Source organism: Thamnophis sirtalis, unplaced genomic scaffold (assembly GCF_051295495.1).
Source record: "Thamnophis sirtalis isolate CommonGarterSnake01/CBP01778 unplaced genomic scaffold, rThaSir2_p1.2 scaffold_14, whole genome shotgun sequence".
Taxonomy (NCBI): Eukaryota; Metazoa; Chordata; class Lepidosauria; order Squamata; family Natricidae; genus Thamnophis; species Thamnophis sirtalis.
In genome coordinates, this window is record NW_028261394.1 from 41,221,947 (window position 1) to 41,238,233 (window position 16,287).

At 43.6% G+C, this 16,287-nt stretch overlaps 1 protein-coding gene across 1 annotated transcript; it reads left to right on the top strand.

Moving 5' to 3' along the window:
- The first annotated feature begins 999 nt into the window (after positions 1 to 999).
- On the top strand, positions 1,000 to 13,991 carry LOC148042811 (borealin-2-like). The gene is made up of 10 exons (XM_087728986.1): positions 1,000 to 1,135; positions 2,887 to 3,015; positions 4,531 to 4,583; positions 5,884 to 5,944; positions 6,516 to 6,592; positions 8,658 to 8,716; positions 9,622 to 9,723; positions 11,008 to 11,125; positions 12,372 to 12,458; positions 13,944 to 13,991. Exons 1-10 carry the CDS (start codon positions 1,000 to 1,002, stop codon positions 13,989 to 13,991), a joined length of 870 nt encoding a protein of 289 aa, XP_087585112.1.
- The last annotated feature ends 2,296 nt before the right edge of the window (positions 13,992 to 16,287 follow it).

A 16,287-nucleotide genomic window follows, 5' to 3' on the forward strand; every position in this document is an offset into this window, starting at 1 on the left:
TCACTCACTCACTCACTTATTTATTTAATTTTGTCAAACATGTATAATAGATATAAGTGTAAACATGATTATGAATACAGGAAATGGATATGAATACAACAGAAAATTAGGACACGACATGCGAGTTGCTCCACCGCAGCTTGTATACCACTGTACCGAGCGCACCTAGGCTTTTAGGGCATCTTATACTTGGAAAGGGCCTTTCCCCAAACCTGGCGCCGTCCAAAGATGGCTGGGCTTTGAATCTTGTACTGCCCCCCCCACACTGGTGGGTGATACCCACGGGACCCCAACAGTAGGTCAGGGATGGTAGGCACATTGGTGCTCTTATGCACACCCCTTACAGACCTCTTAGGAATGGGGTGAGGTCAACAGTAGACAGTTTAAGGTTAAAGTTATGGGGAGGGGATGAAACCACAAAGTCAGGTAGAGCATTCCAGGCACTCTGTTGCTGAAGTCGTAGTATTTTCCGCAATCGAACTTGGAGCAATTTACCATAAGTTTGCATCAGCTTCTGGTCCTGCGGGCTGCAGAACACAGTAACCAGGTTTAAAGCATTGCATGCACATAGTTGGAACTCAACCTGATTCCAGTTCAGAATTTCAGGTTTGGGGGTCGGATGGGAACTTCGCTCCCATTCTCTCTCTCCCCCCCCCCACCTTGGCTGTTAGCAAGACAATCTGAATTAGCAAGTGCAGAACTGCCCCAGCTTTGGAGGGTGGGGGGGATTAAAAAAAAAAGCCCAGCCCACCTGAATCTCTCTCTGTTGCTTCTACATCCCCAACTCAATACCTGGAGCTCAGCTGGGAATCGGCCCTACTACCTCCCCGCCCCCTCCCAACCCCGCTGCCCCATGGATCCTGGGGGTGGGTCCACCGGGGGGAGGGGAGGGACTCTACAAATATCTTTGCCCTACTTTAGCCGGTCCCTCTGCGTTTCTTTTGGGATGCTGCGGATGCTGGGAGGTGAAGCGCCTGCCAGCTCAGTCCTTCCTTCTCCATGGCGCTCAGGCAGCAGCTGGAAGCTTCCAAGAAGCGCAGCGTCGACTCCGGAGTGGAACCGGATCGGAGCGACTTGAGCAAAGAGCAGAGGCACCAGCGGATCAGCCTCTTTCTGCAGGATTTCGACCACCAGGGTGAGGCTTCAGGGAAAGAAAGAAAGAAAGAAAGAAAGAAAGAAAGAAAGAAAGAAAGAAAGAAAGAAAGAAAGAAAGAAAGAAAGAAAGAAAGAAAGAGGGAGGGAGGGAGGGAGGGAGGGAGAAAGAAAGAAAGAAAGAAAGAGGGAGGGAGAGAGAAAGAAAGAAAGAAAGAGGGAGGGAGAGAGAAAGAAAGAAAGAAAGAGGGAGGGAGAAAGAAAGAAAGAAAGAGGGAGGGAGAGAGAAAGAAAGAAAGAAAGAGGGAGGGAGAGAGAAAGAAAGAAAGAAAGAGGGAGGGAGAGGGAAAGAAAGAAAGAGGGAGGGAGAGAGAGAGAAAGAAAGAAAGAGGGAGGGAGGGAGAAAGAAAGAAAGAGGGAGGGAGGGAGAGAGAGAGAGAGAGAGAGAGAGAGAGAACCTCGTCTTGTTTGAACCTTGTTTGTAAATCAGGGTTAATCGAGCTAGGTGTCATAACCTCCTTCCCATCCTTCCCATCCATTTCCTTTTGCTTCACCCTTTTTTGTGGGGGGTGGGTGGGTAAAAGGTTGACACACTTTTCATTTCCTGCTGAGTCCCTGGTGCTTTCTTGCTGACGTTTCATCTGGGTAACATCTTGGGTGCTGAAGGTGTTCCCTAGTTGGGTAACAGAACGTCTGAAAGCAAACAACCAACTCCAGAGCGCATCAAAGACTCCGCAGTTCAACCCTGAGCTACAATATAGAGCAGGGGTTGGTCTAACCTTGGCCCCTTTTAAGACTTGTGGAACTTCTGGGAGTTGAAGTCCACTAATCCTAAAGTGGCCAAAGTTGGAGAGCCCTCATATACAGCATTCTCTTTTATTAGAATAGAATAATAGAGTTGGAAGGGACTTTGGAGGTCTTCTAGTCCAAAGCCCTGCTTAGGCAGGAAACCCTACACCACTTCAGACAAATGGCTATCCCAACATCTTACAAAACTTCCAGTGTTGGAGAATTGACAACTGCTGGAGGCAAATTGTTCCACTGATTAATTGTTCTAACCGTCAGGAAATTCCTCCTTAGTTCTAAGTTGCTTCTCTCCTTGATTCATTTCCACCCATTGCTTCTTGTCCTGCCCTCAGGTGCCTTGGAGAATAGTTTGACTCCCTCTTCTTTATGGCAGCTCATGAGATATTGGAAGACTGCTATCATGTCTCCCCTAGTCCTTCTTTTCATTAAACTAGCCATGCCCAGTTCCTGCAACCGTTCTTCATATGTTTTAACCTCTAGACCAGGAGTAGTCAACCTTTTTATACCTACCGCCCACTTTTGTATGTCTGTTAGTAGTAAAATTTTCTAACCACCCACCGGTTCCACAGTAATGGTGATTTATAAAGTAGGGAAGTTACTTTACTTTATAAAATTTATAAAGCAGAGTTCCAGCAAATTCCTACCGCCCACCATGAAAGCTGGAACGCCCACTAGTGGGCGGTAGGGACCAGGTTGACTACCAGAGCCGAGGTGGCGCAGTGGTTAAATGCAGCACTGCAGGCTACTTCAGCTGACTGCAGTTCGGCTGTTCAAATCTCACCGGCTCAGGGTTGACTCAGCCTTCCATCCTTCCGAGGTGGGTAAAATGAGGATCCAGACTGTTGTTGGGGGCAATATGCTGACTCTGTAAACCGCTTAGAGAGGGCTGAAAGCCCTATGAAGCGGTATATAAGTCTAACTGCTATTGCTATTGCTATTGCTACCACTGGTCTGGACAAACTGTTGATTCCTGCTTCTCTGTTCAAGCAAAGGAACACCTACAAGAGATGAAGAAAGAACTGGCTTCGATTCTGCAGATGGCTGAGAAGGCCTTCCGAGTGGAGCTGTTGGCTCTGCCCCCGACCATGAGAAAAATGAAGAGGAAAGACCTGTTGGGTGAGCCTTGCGTCCTGTTGCCCACTTTGCTTTCTCCCTTCCGGGCCAGACTTTCCTTCCCTGGAAGCAGGGATGACCCATTTGCAAAGCTTGCAGATCCTACTTTGGTGTTGGTCTTCCTAAGAATCCTTCCGTGCCTATGAGTTCAGGCAAAGTGGCGTATGAGAAAGAGACCTCTCTCCCCCCCCCATCCAGTGGTGGGATTCTCTCCTGTTCTGTGGGGGTGGCTTGGTGGGGGTGGCAGGGAAAGGATTCTGCAAAATCCCCATTCCCTCCCCACCCCACTAACCTGCTTTCCAGCTCCGTTCTCCTGTTCAGGGCAACAAAAGATCAGCTGGGAGGCTGGGAGACAGCAGGGGTGTGGCCAGCCTGTTTGCCGGTTCTCCCAACTACTCAAAATTTCCACTACTGGTTCTCCAGAACCTGTCAGAACTGGCTGAATGCCACCTCTGCTCTCCCCCTCCCCCAATATCTCAATGCAGTCTTCTCACTGTGGCCCAGTGAAGGAGAAGGACTGGCTCCAACCCACCCAGAGAGTTTCCATGGCTGAAGGCTTCTCTCAACTAATAACAGACAGATTAACAGAGTTGGAAGAGACCTTGTAGGTCATCTAGTCCAACCCGATTCACCCCCCCCAACCAAAAGCAGGAGACGCTACACCATTTCTGACAAATGGCAGTCCAGTCTTTTTTTTGGAAAGCCTCCAATGATGAAGCTCCCACAACTTCCGAAGGCAACTTCTGTCCCATGAGTTGATTGTTCTCACTGTCAGGAAATTCCTCCTTATTTCCAGGTTGAATCTCTCCTTGGTCAGTTTCCATCCATTATTCCTTGTCTGGCCTTCAGGTGCTTTGGAAAGTAGCTTGAATCCCCTCCCCTCTCTGGAAGCCCCTCAAATATTGTAATACATCATCATGTCTCTCCTGGACCTTCTCTTCTATGGACTCATCCATTTTTAAAAAATAAATAAATAAATAAAACAGACTGGACATGATTTGCCCCCGTTTTCTTCTGCAATGTCTTTTTGACTTCCCATTCTTGACTTTAGCCCCATGTTTAGCTTTTTGACATCAAGCTAAATTCAGCTAAATATGGCTGCATCTACAGAAGGTTGAGAGCCGAGGTGGCGCAGTCGTTAAATGCAGCACTGCAGGCTACTTCAGCTGACTGCAGTTCTGCAGTTCGGCTGTTCAAATCTCACCGGCTCAGGGTTGACTCAGCCTTCCATCCTTCCGAGGTGGGTAAAATGAGGACCCGGATTGTTGTTGGGGGCAATACGCTGACTCTGTAAACCGCTTAGAGAGGGCTGAAAGCCCTATGAAGCGGTATATAAGTCTAGCTGCTATTGCTAAGGTGCTAAATTCCAATTTCTAGCATTCTTATGTCTGCTTGGATGCAGATCCCGAGAATTGTGATTCTCGGCTCCAGATACTTCTGACCTGTAGGAGGGCAAATCACTTTTGGGAGTTTGGCAGCCAGCTGCTTTAGCGTGATGGTTTAATCTTGGCCTTTCAGATCTCAAAGAAGAAGATGCAGCTGCAGCAACAGCTGTTGCCACTCTGGAGGCAGTAAGTATCCACCCACTGTCTGTTCTATCAAAAGTATATTAAAACATTGAATGGGAATGGAATCGGCAGTCTTGTTATACCTATACAAATAGGGAGATCTGTGATAAATTGGTGGGGATGGAAATTTATATACTACTAGCCCATAACCTGGCATTGCCTGGGTATTTATTTATAGGGGGAAAATGTCCGGACCAAACATAGTTTCTAATGTTGGATTTTCCCCCTTACCAGAGGGAGCCCCCTTGTGGAGTACTGTGGAGCCGTTACCATGGCAATTCCACTGTGCTGCACAGTAGAATCCATTTTAAGGCACAACAGGCTGTATCTTAACAGAACACACACCCAGAGGGGTTAGGGGTGTCTTACACTCACAGTATTTGTTTCCAGAGAGTAAGTCATCTGTGTACCAGGTTTGGTTGAAATTGCTTGAGACATTCCAGAGTTATGCTGGAAAACACACACACACACACACACACACACACACACACACACACACACACACACACACATATATATATATATATATATATGATTAAATATATATAGTGTCACAACCCCTGGTATGCCCCAATTATGGGAGGAAGCTAACTGCTTCCATTATCTGTCAATCGGCTCGTCACAAGAGTCCATCACGACAGAAACCCAATATTTTTACTGTTGCCTTTGTTAGCACAAATACAACGTGTGTGTGTGTGTGTGTGTGTGTCTGTGTGTATGTATGTATGTATGATGTATGTATGTATGTATGTATGTATGTATGTATGTATGTATGTATGTATTTAGTGTCACAACCCCTGGTATGCCCAAATATGGGAGGAGGCATACTGCTTCATTTCTCTGTCTATCAGCTCATCACAAGAGACCATCCACTAAATACATACCTATTTCCCTGGCTCAGCTGATAAGGGAGGAGAACCTTGTGGCTTGGTAGTTAACACTGCTACCTAATATGTAATACAACACAGGTTCAAATCCCAATAAGGGTATGGCTAGCTGATGAGAGCTAAATGGCTTGAAATAGATCTATAGTAGTCTCCCTTTATTTATTTATCAGCACAAATACTATATATATATATATATATATATATATATATATATATATATATATATATATATATATATATATATATATATATATATATATATATATATATATATAATTTACTTACTTACTTACTTACTTACTTACTTACTTACTTACTTACGTAGCTAGAAATTGATGATTTGTGCCTAATCTGGGTAAAGGAACCTCTGTGATGCTAGTCTTAATTTTTCCCTTTTCTCCCCAACGTCTCTAAAGAGTAACTGTGGCATTGGAAACCTGCACAAACCCCAATTAATACGGACAAACAGCAAGCGAGGTAAACCTGAGGTGCTCCTCCTGGTACCCCCCAAAAAATCTTTTCTGTACTCTTCTCAATTTCCCTTTTGGAGCTGAAGGGAGTAATGGTGTCTTAAGACATCTGTGAGGCACCAACATTTGCTTGATTCTAGTTTCTAAGCTTGGACACCGGCCCGATCAATGGACATCCGTTTCTTGACTTCTTAGTCAAGATCTACTTGCTGAGAAGTTCTAGAGAACTTGGGAATGCCTGGTGCTGCTTTAAAAGGGGATCAAGAGAGTGTGGCCAGCTCAACGTCACTTGTGTTGGGGGTACCTATGGTGGCCCAAGTGCTCTGCCAACTAAAACGGGCTCTGTTTTCGCTGGCAGAGACAATGCAGGCCGTTTCTTCACTATTTCCAGGGTGGTCCCACAGGCCAGAACTAAGCAACCCACCTCCTCTAGGCCGGCTCCGGCTCCCGGGTCTTGAGTTTGACACCCCTGCCTTAAGGTCTAAAGTTTAAACCTGTTAAGTCATTGCTAAAACAAGGACAGCTGTACCCGTAACCATTGTTAGTCTCTTAACTCTTGACCCAAATCTCCTTTCCAGTTAAAGTCACCACAATTGTGGAATATAAGGAAGCAGATGATGAACAGGGGACGCAAAGCAAGAAAACATCTCAGAAGGTAGGTGGGGAAAGGATAATTATCCGCTCTGCTTTCTTGAAACCTGTTTTCTTTGCAAGTTTGAAGGCACATTTGTCTATACCAAGTTTGTATTTCATTACCCCAAACTTGCTTTGGATTCAGTGCCATGTATCTATCTGTCTGTCTGTCTGTCTGTCTGTCTGTCTGTCTGTCTACATCCATCCATCCATCCATCCACCCACCCACCCACCCACCCACCCACCCACCCACCCATCTATCTATCTATCTATCTATCTATCTATCTATCTATCTATCTATCTATCTATCTATCTATCTATGCGAAATACCACTCACACATCATGAACCGTAAAGCCTGCAAACTTCAAATTTGCCACATGTGTTCTTCTTGGCTTCTAGGTGCTCGAAATGACCATCAGAGCATTTGTATTTCCTATATCATTATTAACACACTCTGATGCTAAGGAGTTCTACTCCCCCTCCCCACCTGAAAAGATATCTGTTCCAAATGCAAAACACAAGCTGAGGAGGGGAGTTTCAGTTTCAGTTTTATTTTCACAGCAGCAAGCAGCTTTACTACCGAACAGTTGAGCTAAGCCACGCCCAGGCTCCTTCCTGTCTCCTCCTTGCTCACACAGAAAATACTGTTTGAGTTTCCAAACAGCCCTCAACTCTCTCACAACCTGACAGGACGCTAGCTAGATGAGTACCGATGGATGCTGGCAGGCAGAGGCAGATTGTATTTTTCCTTATTTTCCTGCTCAGGTCAGACAAATCTGTTCCTTCTACTGTAACACCAGTTAAAGGGAAAAGAGGCAAAAGCAATAGCAATAGCAATAGCAGTAGACTTATATACCGCTTCATAGGCCTTTCAGGCCTCTCTAAGCGGTTTACAGAGAGTCAGCATATTGCCCCCAACAATCTGGGTCCTCATTTTACCCACCTCGGAAGGATGGAAGGCTGAGTCATCCCTGAGCCGGTGAGATTTGAACCGCTGACCTGCTGATCTAGCAGTAGCCTGCAGTGCTGCATTTAACCACTGCGCCACCTTGGCTCGGAAGGCTCAGAAAAAGATTTACAGATGCAATTAGGAAAATGCAAGTAAGGGAAGCTGCACACAAGTATAGTCAAACTCATCCCCAAGTCAATAGACAGGCATCTCTAATGAAATTATACATACTTTTTAAAACAAATTCATTAATTTATACATATATTAATTTATAACTTCTCTTTCTATCTTTCTCTCTCTCTCTCTCATCTCTCTCTCTCTCTCTCTCTCTCTCTCTCTCTCTCTCTCTCATATATGTATATATATAATCTATCATCTATCATCTATCTATCTATATCTATCATCTATCTATATCTATATATCTATCTATATCTTAACTATATCTATATCTATATCTATATCTATATCTATATCTATATCTATATCTATATCTATATCTATATCTATATCTATATATCTATATCTATATCTATATCATCTATATCTATATCTATATCTATATCTATATCTATATCTATATCTATATCTATATCTCTTTATCTATATCTATATCTATATCTATACCTATCTATACCTATATCTATCTATATCTATCTATATCTATATCTATCTATATCTATATCTATCTATATCTATATCTATCTATATCTCTATCTATATCTATATCTATCTATATCTATCTATATCTATCTATCTATCTATCTATCTATCTATCTATCTATCTATCTATATCTATCTATCTCTATCTATCTATCTATCATCTATCTATCTATCTATCTATCTAATCTATCTATCTATCTATCTATCTATCTATCTGTCTGTCTATCTATCTATCTAATCTATCTATATCTATCTATATCTATCAATCTATATCTATCATCTATATCTATCATCTATATCTGTCATCTATATCTATCATCTATCTATACCTATCATCTATCTATCATCTATCTATCTCTATCTCTCTCTCTCTCTCTCTCTCTCTCTTTCTCTCTCTCTGTCTCTCTCTCTTTTTCTCCTTCCTTCCTTCCTTCCTTCCTTCCTTCCTTCCTTCCTTCCTTCCTTTCTTTCTTGCAGGTATTTAAAACTAAGTCACTGACTTCTACCATCACAGATAAAAAAGGGATTCTCTGCAGGTAAGAGGAAGTCAATGTTTTTCAAGTCATCCTGTACTTAAAAATCAACGTGATTTGCCCACTGAGGTGGATTGATGAAAAGATGACACGAGATAGCTGAGACTCTTGACAATATTCTAGAGGACAGAATGAGAGCTTAGCATTATTGGATGTCCAAAATGGGGGAGGGGGGGTTAAGGGAGAAAATCTCAGTTATGAACCAGTAAGTAGTGAGCCAAGATGGACTTTTCTGCGGAGGAATCAAAATATGGAAAAGAGACTGGTGGACAGATAATCAGAATTTGCTCTGGACTGGAATATTTCCTTGTAGCACTTGTCTGCCTTAATGTGTATCATAAGCAACTTCAGGCCCAGGCTGAGTCTTTTTTTAAATTTTAGCAGAGAAGACCTTTTCAGTATCAAGCTGATGGAATTTAATTTAACTGGAATGGTCTTAAACCGTAGAAGCCTCGGGGTCTTCTTTTGCAAAAGCAAATGGCTTGGTGAAGAAGTTACGGGTTGCTTGCAGGAATCCTTTGGGGTTTCAAGCAAATAAAGCCAGATACTGTTTCTAGGCAGATTCCCTCCTGCCCCAAAACCTTTAGGTCTTAATCAATGCATCCTAATTGTATTTGCAGAAAATAGGAGCAATCGTAGGAAGAAATATTGTGTGTGTATCATCGTTTTCTTTTCATGACCCCATAATCCCTTGCGGGGTGGGCAACTGAATGGAGCTGTGTGTTTACTGGCCAGATGCCCTTCTTGTCACCGATGCGGAGTTTTGTTCAGCTGATCTATTCTCATTGTGCCCAGAGAGAGAAATCCCTGCCTCTACCTGGGATCGAACTCACAGCCTTCTGATTGTGAGGCGAGGGCTCCCCCTCTAGGCCACTGCACCACTCCAATATTGTGTCTCTTCCATCCAGGTCTGCATCTGCCTGCTCCACTCCAAACACGAGACGCATCGATCGATCGGCTTCTCTGCGCGAGCCACCGAGATCTACTCCCAGGTTCACCAGCTCTAAAAGGTCAATATTGCTGGTTTGTTTTCTATTTAAAGGATAGCTCCTTGACAACTTTTAAAGCATGAATTGGACATCTACAGAGAGGCTGGTTGTCTGGCTATTATATTTCCTCCAGATTTAAAGGGTTCTCCACCTATCCTTACGTCAGCCCAAAATGACCGCAGCTTGAAACTGATGGTTTCCATTGCTGATCTCCTACCATGCTTGTCTTCCTTCTGTTTCAAGTCATTGCAGCACCCCAACCTCTCTCCAAAAACGTTGAGCGTAATAGAATTGCCCACATCTGGATGCTGTCTTGGGATGCTGTCAAAATAGGGTGCGTGCGCACTAGTTTAGCTAAGGGTGAGACTTGTGAGTCTATTTCACTCACGGGTGGTAGAGAAGATGAAGGCAACGGAAGACAGCAGAAACTAAGCGATTGTTGGGACATGTTTGTGCTGTTGTCAGGTGCAACAAGGGGAAACAAAGGTGGTTCTTCTGAACCATCTCTGATCCATCTCTCCATCTGCAGGTCTCTGGGGGATCCTTGGGGGTATTCAGATGACCTTGCCTGCTCTGGCACTTGGGGGGGGGGGGGGCAAATGATCTGATAGCAGTGCCCTGACAACTTGGAAATAGAAGAACAAATACATGGCTGCTGTCGGGGTTCCAAATAGCATCCAAAAGTAAACCAGAGTCCGAGGCAAAGCATTGCTCAAAGTTCCAATTTATTAAGAGAGCCATGTTGGCACATCTGGGGAAACCTGAATCTGAAAGCTTCCCGGTTTTCCCCACCCAGTTGAAAGATCAAGATCTTGCTCCCATACTCGCAACTCCATCCCATGGGCCAATCTCCCACTGCCATGCCCGCAGTTCCACCCATCCAGTTCTGGTCAGGGGCAGAGATGCAGAGACAAAGGATGACCTTGGCTTTCTAGAAAGAATGTTGTTATGGCTACATATCATTTAACTCCATACAATCCCCCCTCCCATTTTTCCACAATAGAAAATGGATAATAGAAAGTGTGGCAGGCCAAACTCCCCAAAGAAAAGATGTATCTCTACCTTCCTTCCTTCCTTCCTTCCTTCCTTCCTTCCTTCCTTCCTTCCTTCCTTCCTACCTACCTACCTACCTACCTACCTACCTACCTACCTACCTACCTACCTACCTATGACGATGTATAAGTATACACATTTGATACTTGGAGCCTGATTTTCTCTTTGCAGATGAACATTTCAAAGACTCAAAGCAACCTCTTTTTCTTTTGTCTACCCCCCCCCTCCAACCACTCATTTTTCTCTTGCTAGAGTTTCACATAGGGGGCTCTCCACAGGACCACCTCAGAGGGCTTCAAGTCTTCGCAGTTCTTCGGTGCCCTCTGGGCGATCCCTTCCTTTTGTCAACATACCTCTGGCCGATGGGCAGGTATGGCTCTTATGGGCTTTTGGCTATAGCAGAACTGGCTGTGCTTGATTGGGGGGGGGGGACGTAACTACGTATAGGTAAGATGTATACACATCTCCAGTTCTAACTGTTGTGTGTTAAGCTGCATGAATCTGGTCCTTATGGAAATAGGTTGGTGGAAAAAGTTAGGGTTCATTCTCAGATCAGTAAATATCTATGGAGATACTAGACTGCCTGGTTTTTCTTTGAAGACATTTTGCTTCTCATCCAAGAAGCTTCTTCAACTCTGATCTCAGATCAGTAGCAATTATTCGAAGAGGCTTAGGAATAAAACTGCCAAGAGCCGAGGTGGCGCAGTGGTTAGAGTGCAGTACGGCAGCCACTTCAGCTGACTGTTAGCTGCAGTTCGGCGGTTCAAATCTCACCGGCTCAGGGTTGACTCAGCCTTCCATCCTTCTGAGGTGGGTGAAATGAGGACCCAGACTGTGGAGGCGATATGCTGACTCTGTAAACCGCTTAGAAAGGGCTGAAAGCCCTATGAAGCAGTATATAAGTCTAACTGCTATTGCTAATAGGAAGGACATGGGGATTTGAAGTTGTTGGGGGTGGATAAAGGCAGCTAAAGCATCCAGCAACATGAATGGAGAACATGTGTGAAGTTAGATGCATGTTTGCTGTACAAATTAACAATTTAAGGGAATCTGAGATTGTCGCTAAGCGAGGTGGTCTCACACTCAATTTTACAACCGTTTTTCGCGGCGATCATTAAGTGAATCACCACTGTCGTTAAATGAATTGTGTCATTCAGAGAATTCGGCTTTTATAGCAATAGCAGTAGCAGTTAGACTTATATACCGCTTCATATGGCTTTCAGCCCTCTCTAAGCGGTTTACAGAGTCAGCATATTGCCCCCAATAACAATCCGGGTCCTCATTTTACCCACCTCGGAAGGATGGAAGGCTGAGTCAACCCTGAGCCGGTGAGATTTGAACAGCCAAACTGCAGAACTGCAGTCAGCTGAAGTAGCCTGCAGTGCTGCATTTAACCACTGCGCCACCTCGGCACATTGATTGCGCCTGTTTTGAGAGCCAGTTGCAAATGACAATCATGTGACTGTGTTAGATGCTGCGAGGAGCATAAGTGCGAGAACTGGCAAAAAAAACTTTTTTTTTTTTAGCACCATCGTAACTTTGGGCGCTGAAGAAAAGGTTGTAAGTTGAGGATTACTTGTAGATGCATTCCCAACGGCATCTCTGCTTTTTTCCAGACTCTTTGCTCATCCAGGGATGACATCCAAAACATTGATGTGCAGCTGTTAAATAATGACACCGTCCAGCACATCCACACCCTGGTGGTAAGTGTCAGAAGCGAAGCATTTTGAGAAATTGCTGGCTGTCTCCCTACATCCATATTTTTGGGGAGAATTGTGGTTTCCCCACTTCAGAAAGCTTTTTCTTCAGCTGTTGACTCTGGTCAGTTCTGAACTGGTCTGAATCCCTTCTTTCCCAAGTGGTGAAGAGTTGGAATTGACAGCTTCTTTTGGTTCCACCACAAAACCGCGTTCGACTAAAGGGCGCTCGACGAAACTGCGTAGCTGACGTCATCACAGCGCGACAACAGCGCGGAGAAAAAAGCATGCTGTAAACGCTAAACCTAAAATTAACCCCTAAACCTAAACCTAACCCCCCTAAAACTAATCCTAAACCTAACCCTAACCCTAACCCTAAACCTAACCCTTAACCTAACCCTAAACCTAATCCTAAGCCTTAACCTAACCCTAAACCTAATCCTTATCTTAACTTGAATCGGCTTGCTTAAAGCGCCCTTCTTTCTCCGCGCTCGCTGTTGTCGCCCTGTTGATGACATCAGCGACACGGTTTAATCGGGCGCGCTTTAGTCGAGCGCGGTTTTGTCGTGCCACGGCTTCTTTCATCTGGCGGGTATAGAGGTAACAATGAGCACTTTCCCACCAGAGTTGTCACAGGTAGATACCAGCAACTTTGCCAAAGGGCAGGTGGGTTGAATTTGGCCAATTGGAAAATTCCCCCTTCACCCCGGACATGAATAAGAGCTTCATCCCACGGGATTCCTTATTCTTATTTAGAATGGGTCTGCCAAGCAGAAAAGGGAATTAAAGCATTGGACTGGAGTGATCATACTGAGTGATCCATGACCTATGTAAGACATCACGTAAGACACACGGATTCTTAGTGGACACATAGGTAGATTTACTCCAGGGTGAACAGACTTGTAGTCTTCAATAGAAATAAAGAAGACATTAAGGATAATTTCAGGGATCCGGTGGCTCAGTGGCTAAGATGCCGAGCTTGTTGATCAGCAAGGTTGAACGTTCGGCCGTTCGAATCCCTAGTGCTGTGTAATGGAGTGAGCTCCCCTTACTTGTCTCAGCTTCTCCCAACCTAGCAGTTCAAAAGCATGTACAAAATGCAAGTAGAAAAATAGGAACCATCTTTGGTAACAGTGTTCCATGCGCCTTCGGCATTGAGTCATGCTGGCCACCTGACCACGGAGACGTCTTCGGACAGCCCTGGCTCTTTGGCTTTGAAACGGAGATGAGCATCGCCCCCTAGGGTCGGGAACTAATAGTGCATATGTGTGAAGGGAACCTTTACCTTTACTTTAAGGATAATCATTTTGCTAACACCACCTTCCCATTTTGTTTGGGCTTTAAATTAAATGGAATAAATTCTACCCTCACATAAAATCCATTAATTTATTATTTTTGAAATACCAATCCACAAAAACCAGGAATAACACCCTAACTGATGTTTAGATTTCGAAGGAGATACTTAACGCGAATTGCCTTTTGCTTCCTCAGAATCAGCTGACCGCCCTTTGTGGAAAAGCAACAGTTAAATCAACTTGAAGAAATGGATGGCAACTTTCCTCGTATCTTCTTTCGTGTAAAGAAACTCCTTGATATAGTTAAAGCAGCAGGCAATTGGTTTTAAGGATTTATTGCATATTAAATTTTGTATATTTCTCATCTGGAAACACTTGACTTGACATTTGAAGCAAGCGTTCTTATTGGGAGACTGAATGTAAAATGGTTATTTGCATTCATTTCCCTAGATCTGAATTTATGCCTGTATGAATACATGAAAGAGAAGTGAATTTAGTTGAACGTCTATTGAAACTGATCTTCACTGAAGGATACACTTTGAATTTCTGATTTGGGTTTAGTTTTGGTCACCTTGATCAGGTTATATAATTGCCTGATTTTTGACATACATACAAAGATTGATGAAGCCCCAAAGATTTGTATTTTTTAAGACTTTTGAGAACAGCTCTTAATTCAGGAAAATCCCAATATAATCTTCCCATCAAGAGGATTAACTGTCATAAATATAGATGTGCCTGCATGTACCAACTGTATCACGGTACTATTATATCCAGAGCCTTAGCTTGCTTTTAAAAGTTGGCCAGAGATATGACATAGCCCTTGAATTACTATCTTTTGTTTAGTGACCTAGTGACCAATTAATAGAAATATGTCACATGGGATATATACCTTGTAAACATAAATTATCCTCCCGAGATGCTACATACATCTGTGTGATGGGGGTGGAAATATTGTAGACGCTCACACATTGCTCTGAGAACTTAAGACAAAATTAATGTAGATTAAAATGTGAAAAATTACTCTGATAGAATACTTGTAATTTACTATATTGCTAAGTCTCTGTGGCTTTTGAGGTTGACTTTGTGTTCATGACTAGGTAATTAGAAGCATCAAAGGACAGAATCTTTTGTGCAACTTCAGCTCACATCCTAAGGGGAGGGTGGAGCGGTAGAAGGGAATAGTGCTCAGCAGTTATGTTCACTCTTTGAATTACCTCTCAAACCTCTTTATGTTCTGGTTATAAAGCAGTAACTGCAAATAATTGAGAGTTTATGGTTGACCTCCACGAATCTTCAAGAATTTTCTTTACATTGTAGAAAAATTGAATAAGCATTTTATGCTTCAAGACTTTAAAGTTGACCTCATGCAGTTGGGTCTTTAATTATGCAAGTCACACACAGCTTTGCAAGGGTTAAATGAAAGTTTGCAATGGGGTATTGCCTTCCTCTTAAAAGACTTCTTAAAAGCTATGCAAGAGCTGAGTTGTCCTGGCTTAAGTGTACTAACACAATCACCTCCTGCCCTGCCAAGTTGCATGAAATGTTAGGATATCGACCCACAATCTTTTCTCTCTTCTCTGCAAAACCTGTTCACTTTTAAGAGGAATTTGATTTGAGCTTAGCAGAATAAAGGCTAGATTGTTTTACCCCAGGAAGAAGTAATTCCATATTTAAGAACAAGATACAGTGTCTCCCCTCCACCTCTGGTTTGGAAACTAAAAAAAAAATGAAAATCATGCTCCTTCAAATATTCACATAAATGAACAGGTTTCAGCCTTGTATGCAAATTTTGATGGCAATCTTCTATCCAACGAGATGTTGAAGACAGGAGAACATCCTGTCAATCCAAAACTCTAATCACATGCAAGTTCCTACAGGAATTTATTTCAATGCGGCTTTACAACTGCATTGGGCTGTATATTGGATTACGTAAGGTGAACTCAGATGTTGAGAAGCAAAGCTAAAATGATATGTCTTTTTAGTGGATTTTCTTAACATAGGAGGGACGCAGTGGCTAAGACGCTGAGCTTGTCGATCAGAAAGGTTGGCGGTTAGAATCCCTAGCGCTGCATAATGGAGCGATCTCCCGTTACATGTCCCAGCTTCACCAACCTGGCAGTTTGAGAGCATGTAAAAATGCAAGTAGAAAAATAGGGACCGCCTTTGGTGGGAAGGTAACAGCATTCTGTGCGCCTTCGGTGTTTAATCATGCTGGCCACGTGACCACCGAGACGTCTTTGGTCAGCGCTGGCTCTTTGGCTTTGAAACAGAGATGAGCACTGCCCCCTAGAGTGGGGAATGATTAGCACATATACGCGAGGGGAACATTTACCTTACTTAACATAGGTGAAGCCTAGTCCAGCTACATCTGTTACCTGTTCTTCCATCAAAAATAATGCCCCTACTATGTCTTAAAAGTGTTGATATTTAGTTCAATAGGATTGGGGTCGTGGTGCTACAGGCTTGGCCTGACACACCGGAGGCCCATTTGCTTCCTTAAAGCCGATTTCCAACACTGGGAGTGATTTGCTTCAAAACTC

What these genes read in the sequence shown, in the direction of transcription:
- LOC148042811 (XM_087728986.1), top strand. Translation starts at nt 1,000, where the DNA reads ATGGCGCTCAGGCAGCAGCTGGAAGCTTCCAAGAAGCGCAGCGTCGAC. An exon ending in GAAGAGGAAAGACCTGTTGG is followed by an intron (nt 3,016 to 4,530) that starts GTGAGCCTTGCG and finishes TTGGCCTTTCAG; the next exon opens with ATCTCAAAGAAGAAGATGCA. An exon ending in GCAAGAAAACATCTCAGAAG is followed by an intron (nt 6,593 to 8,657) that starts GTAGGTGGGGAA and finishes TCTTTCTTGCAG; the next exon opens with GTATTTAAAACTAAGTCACT.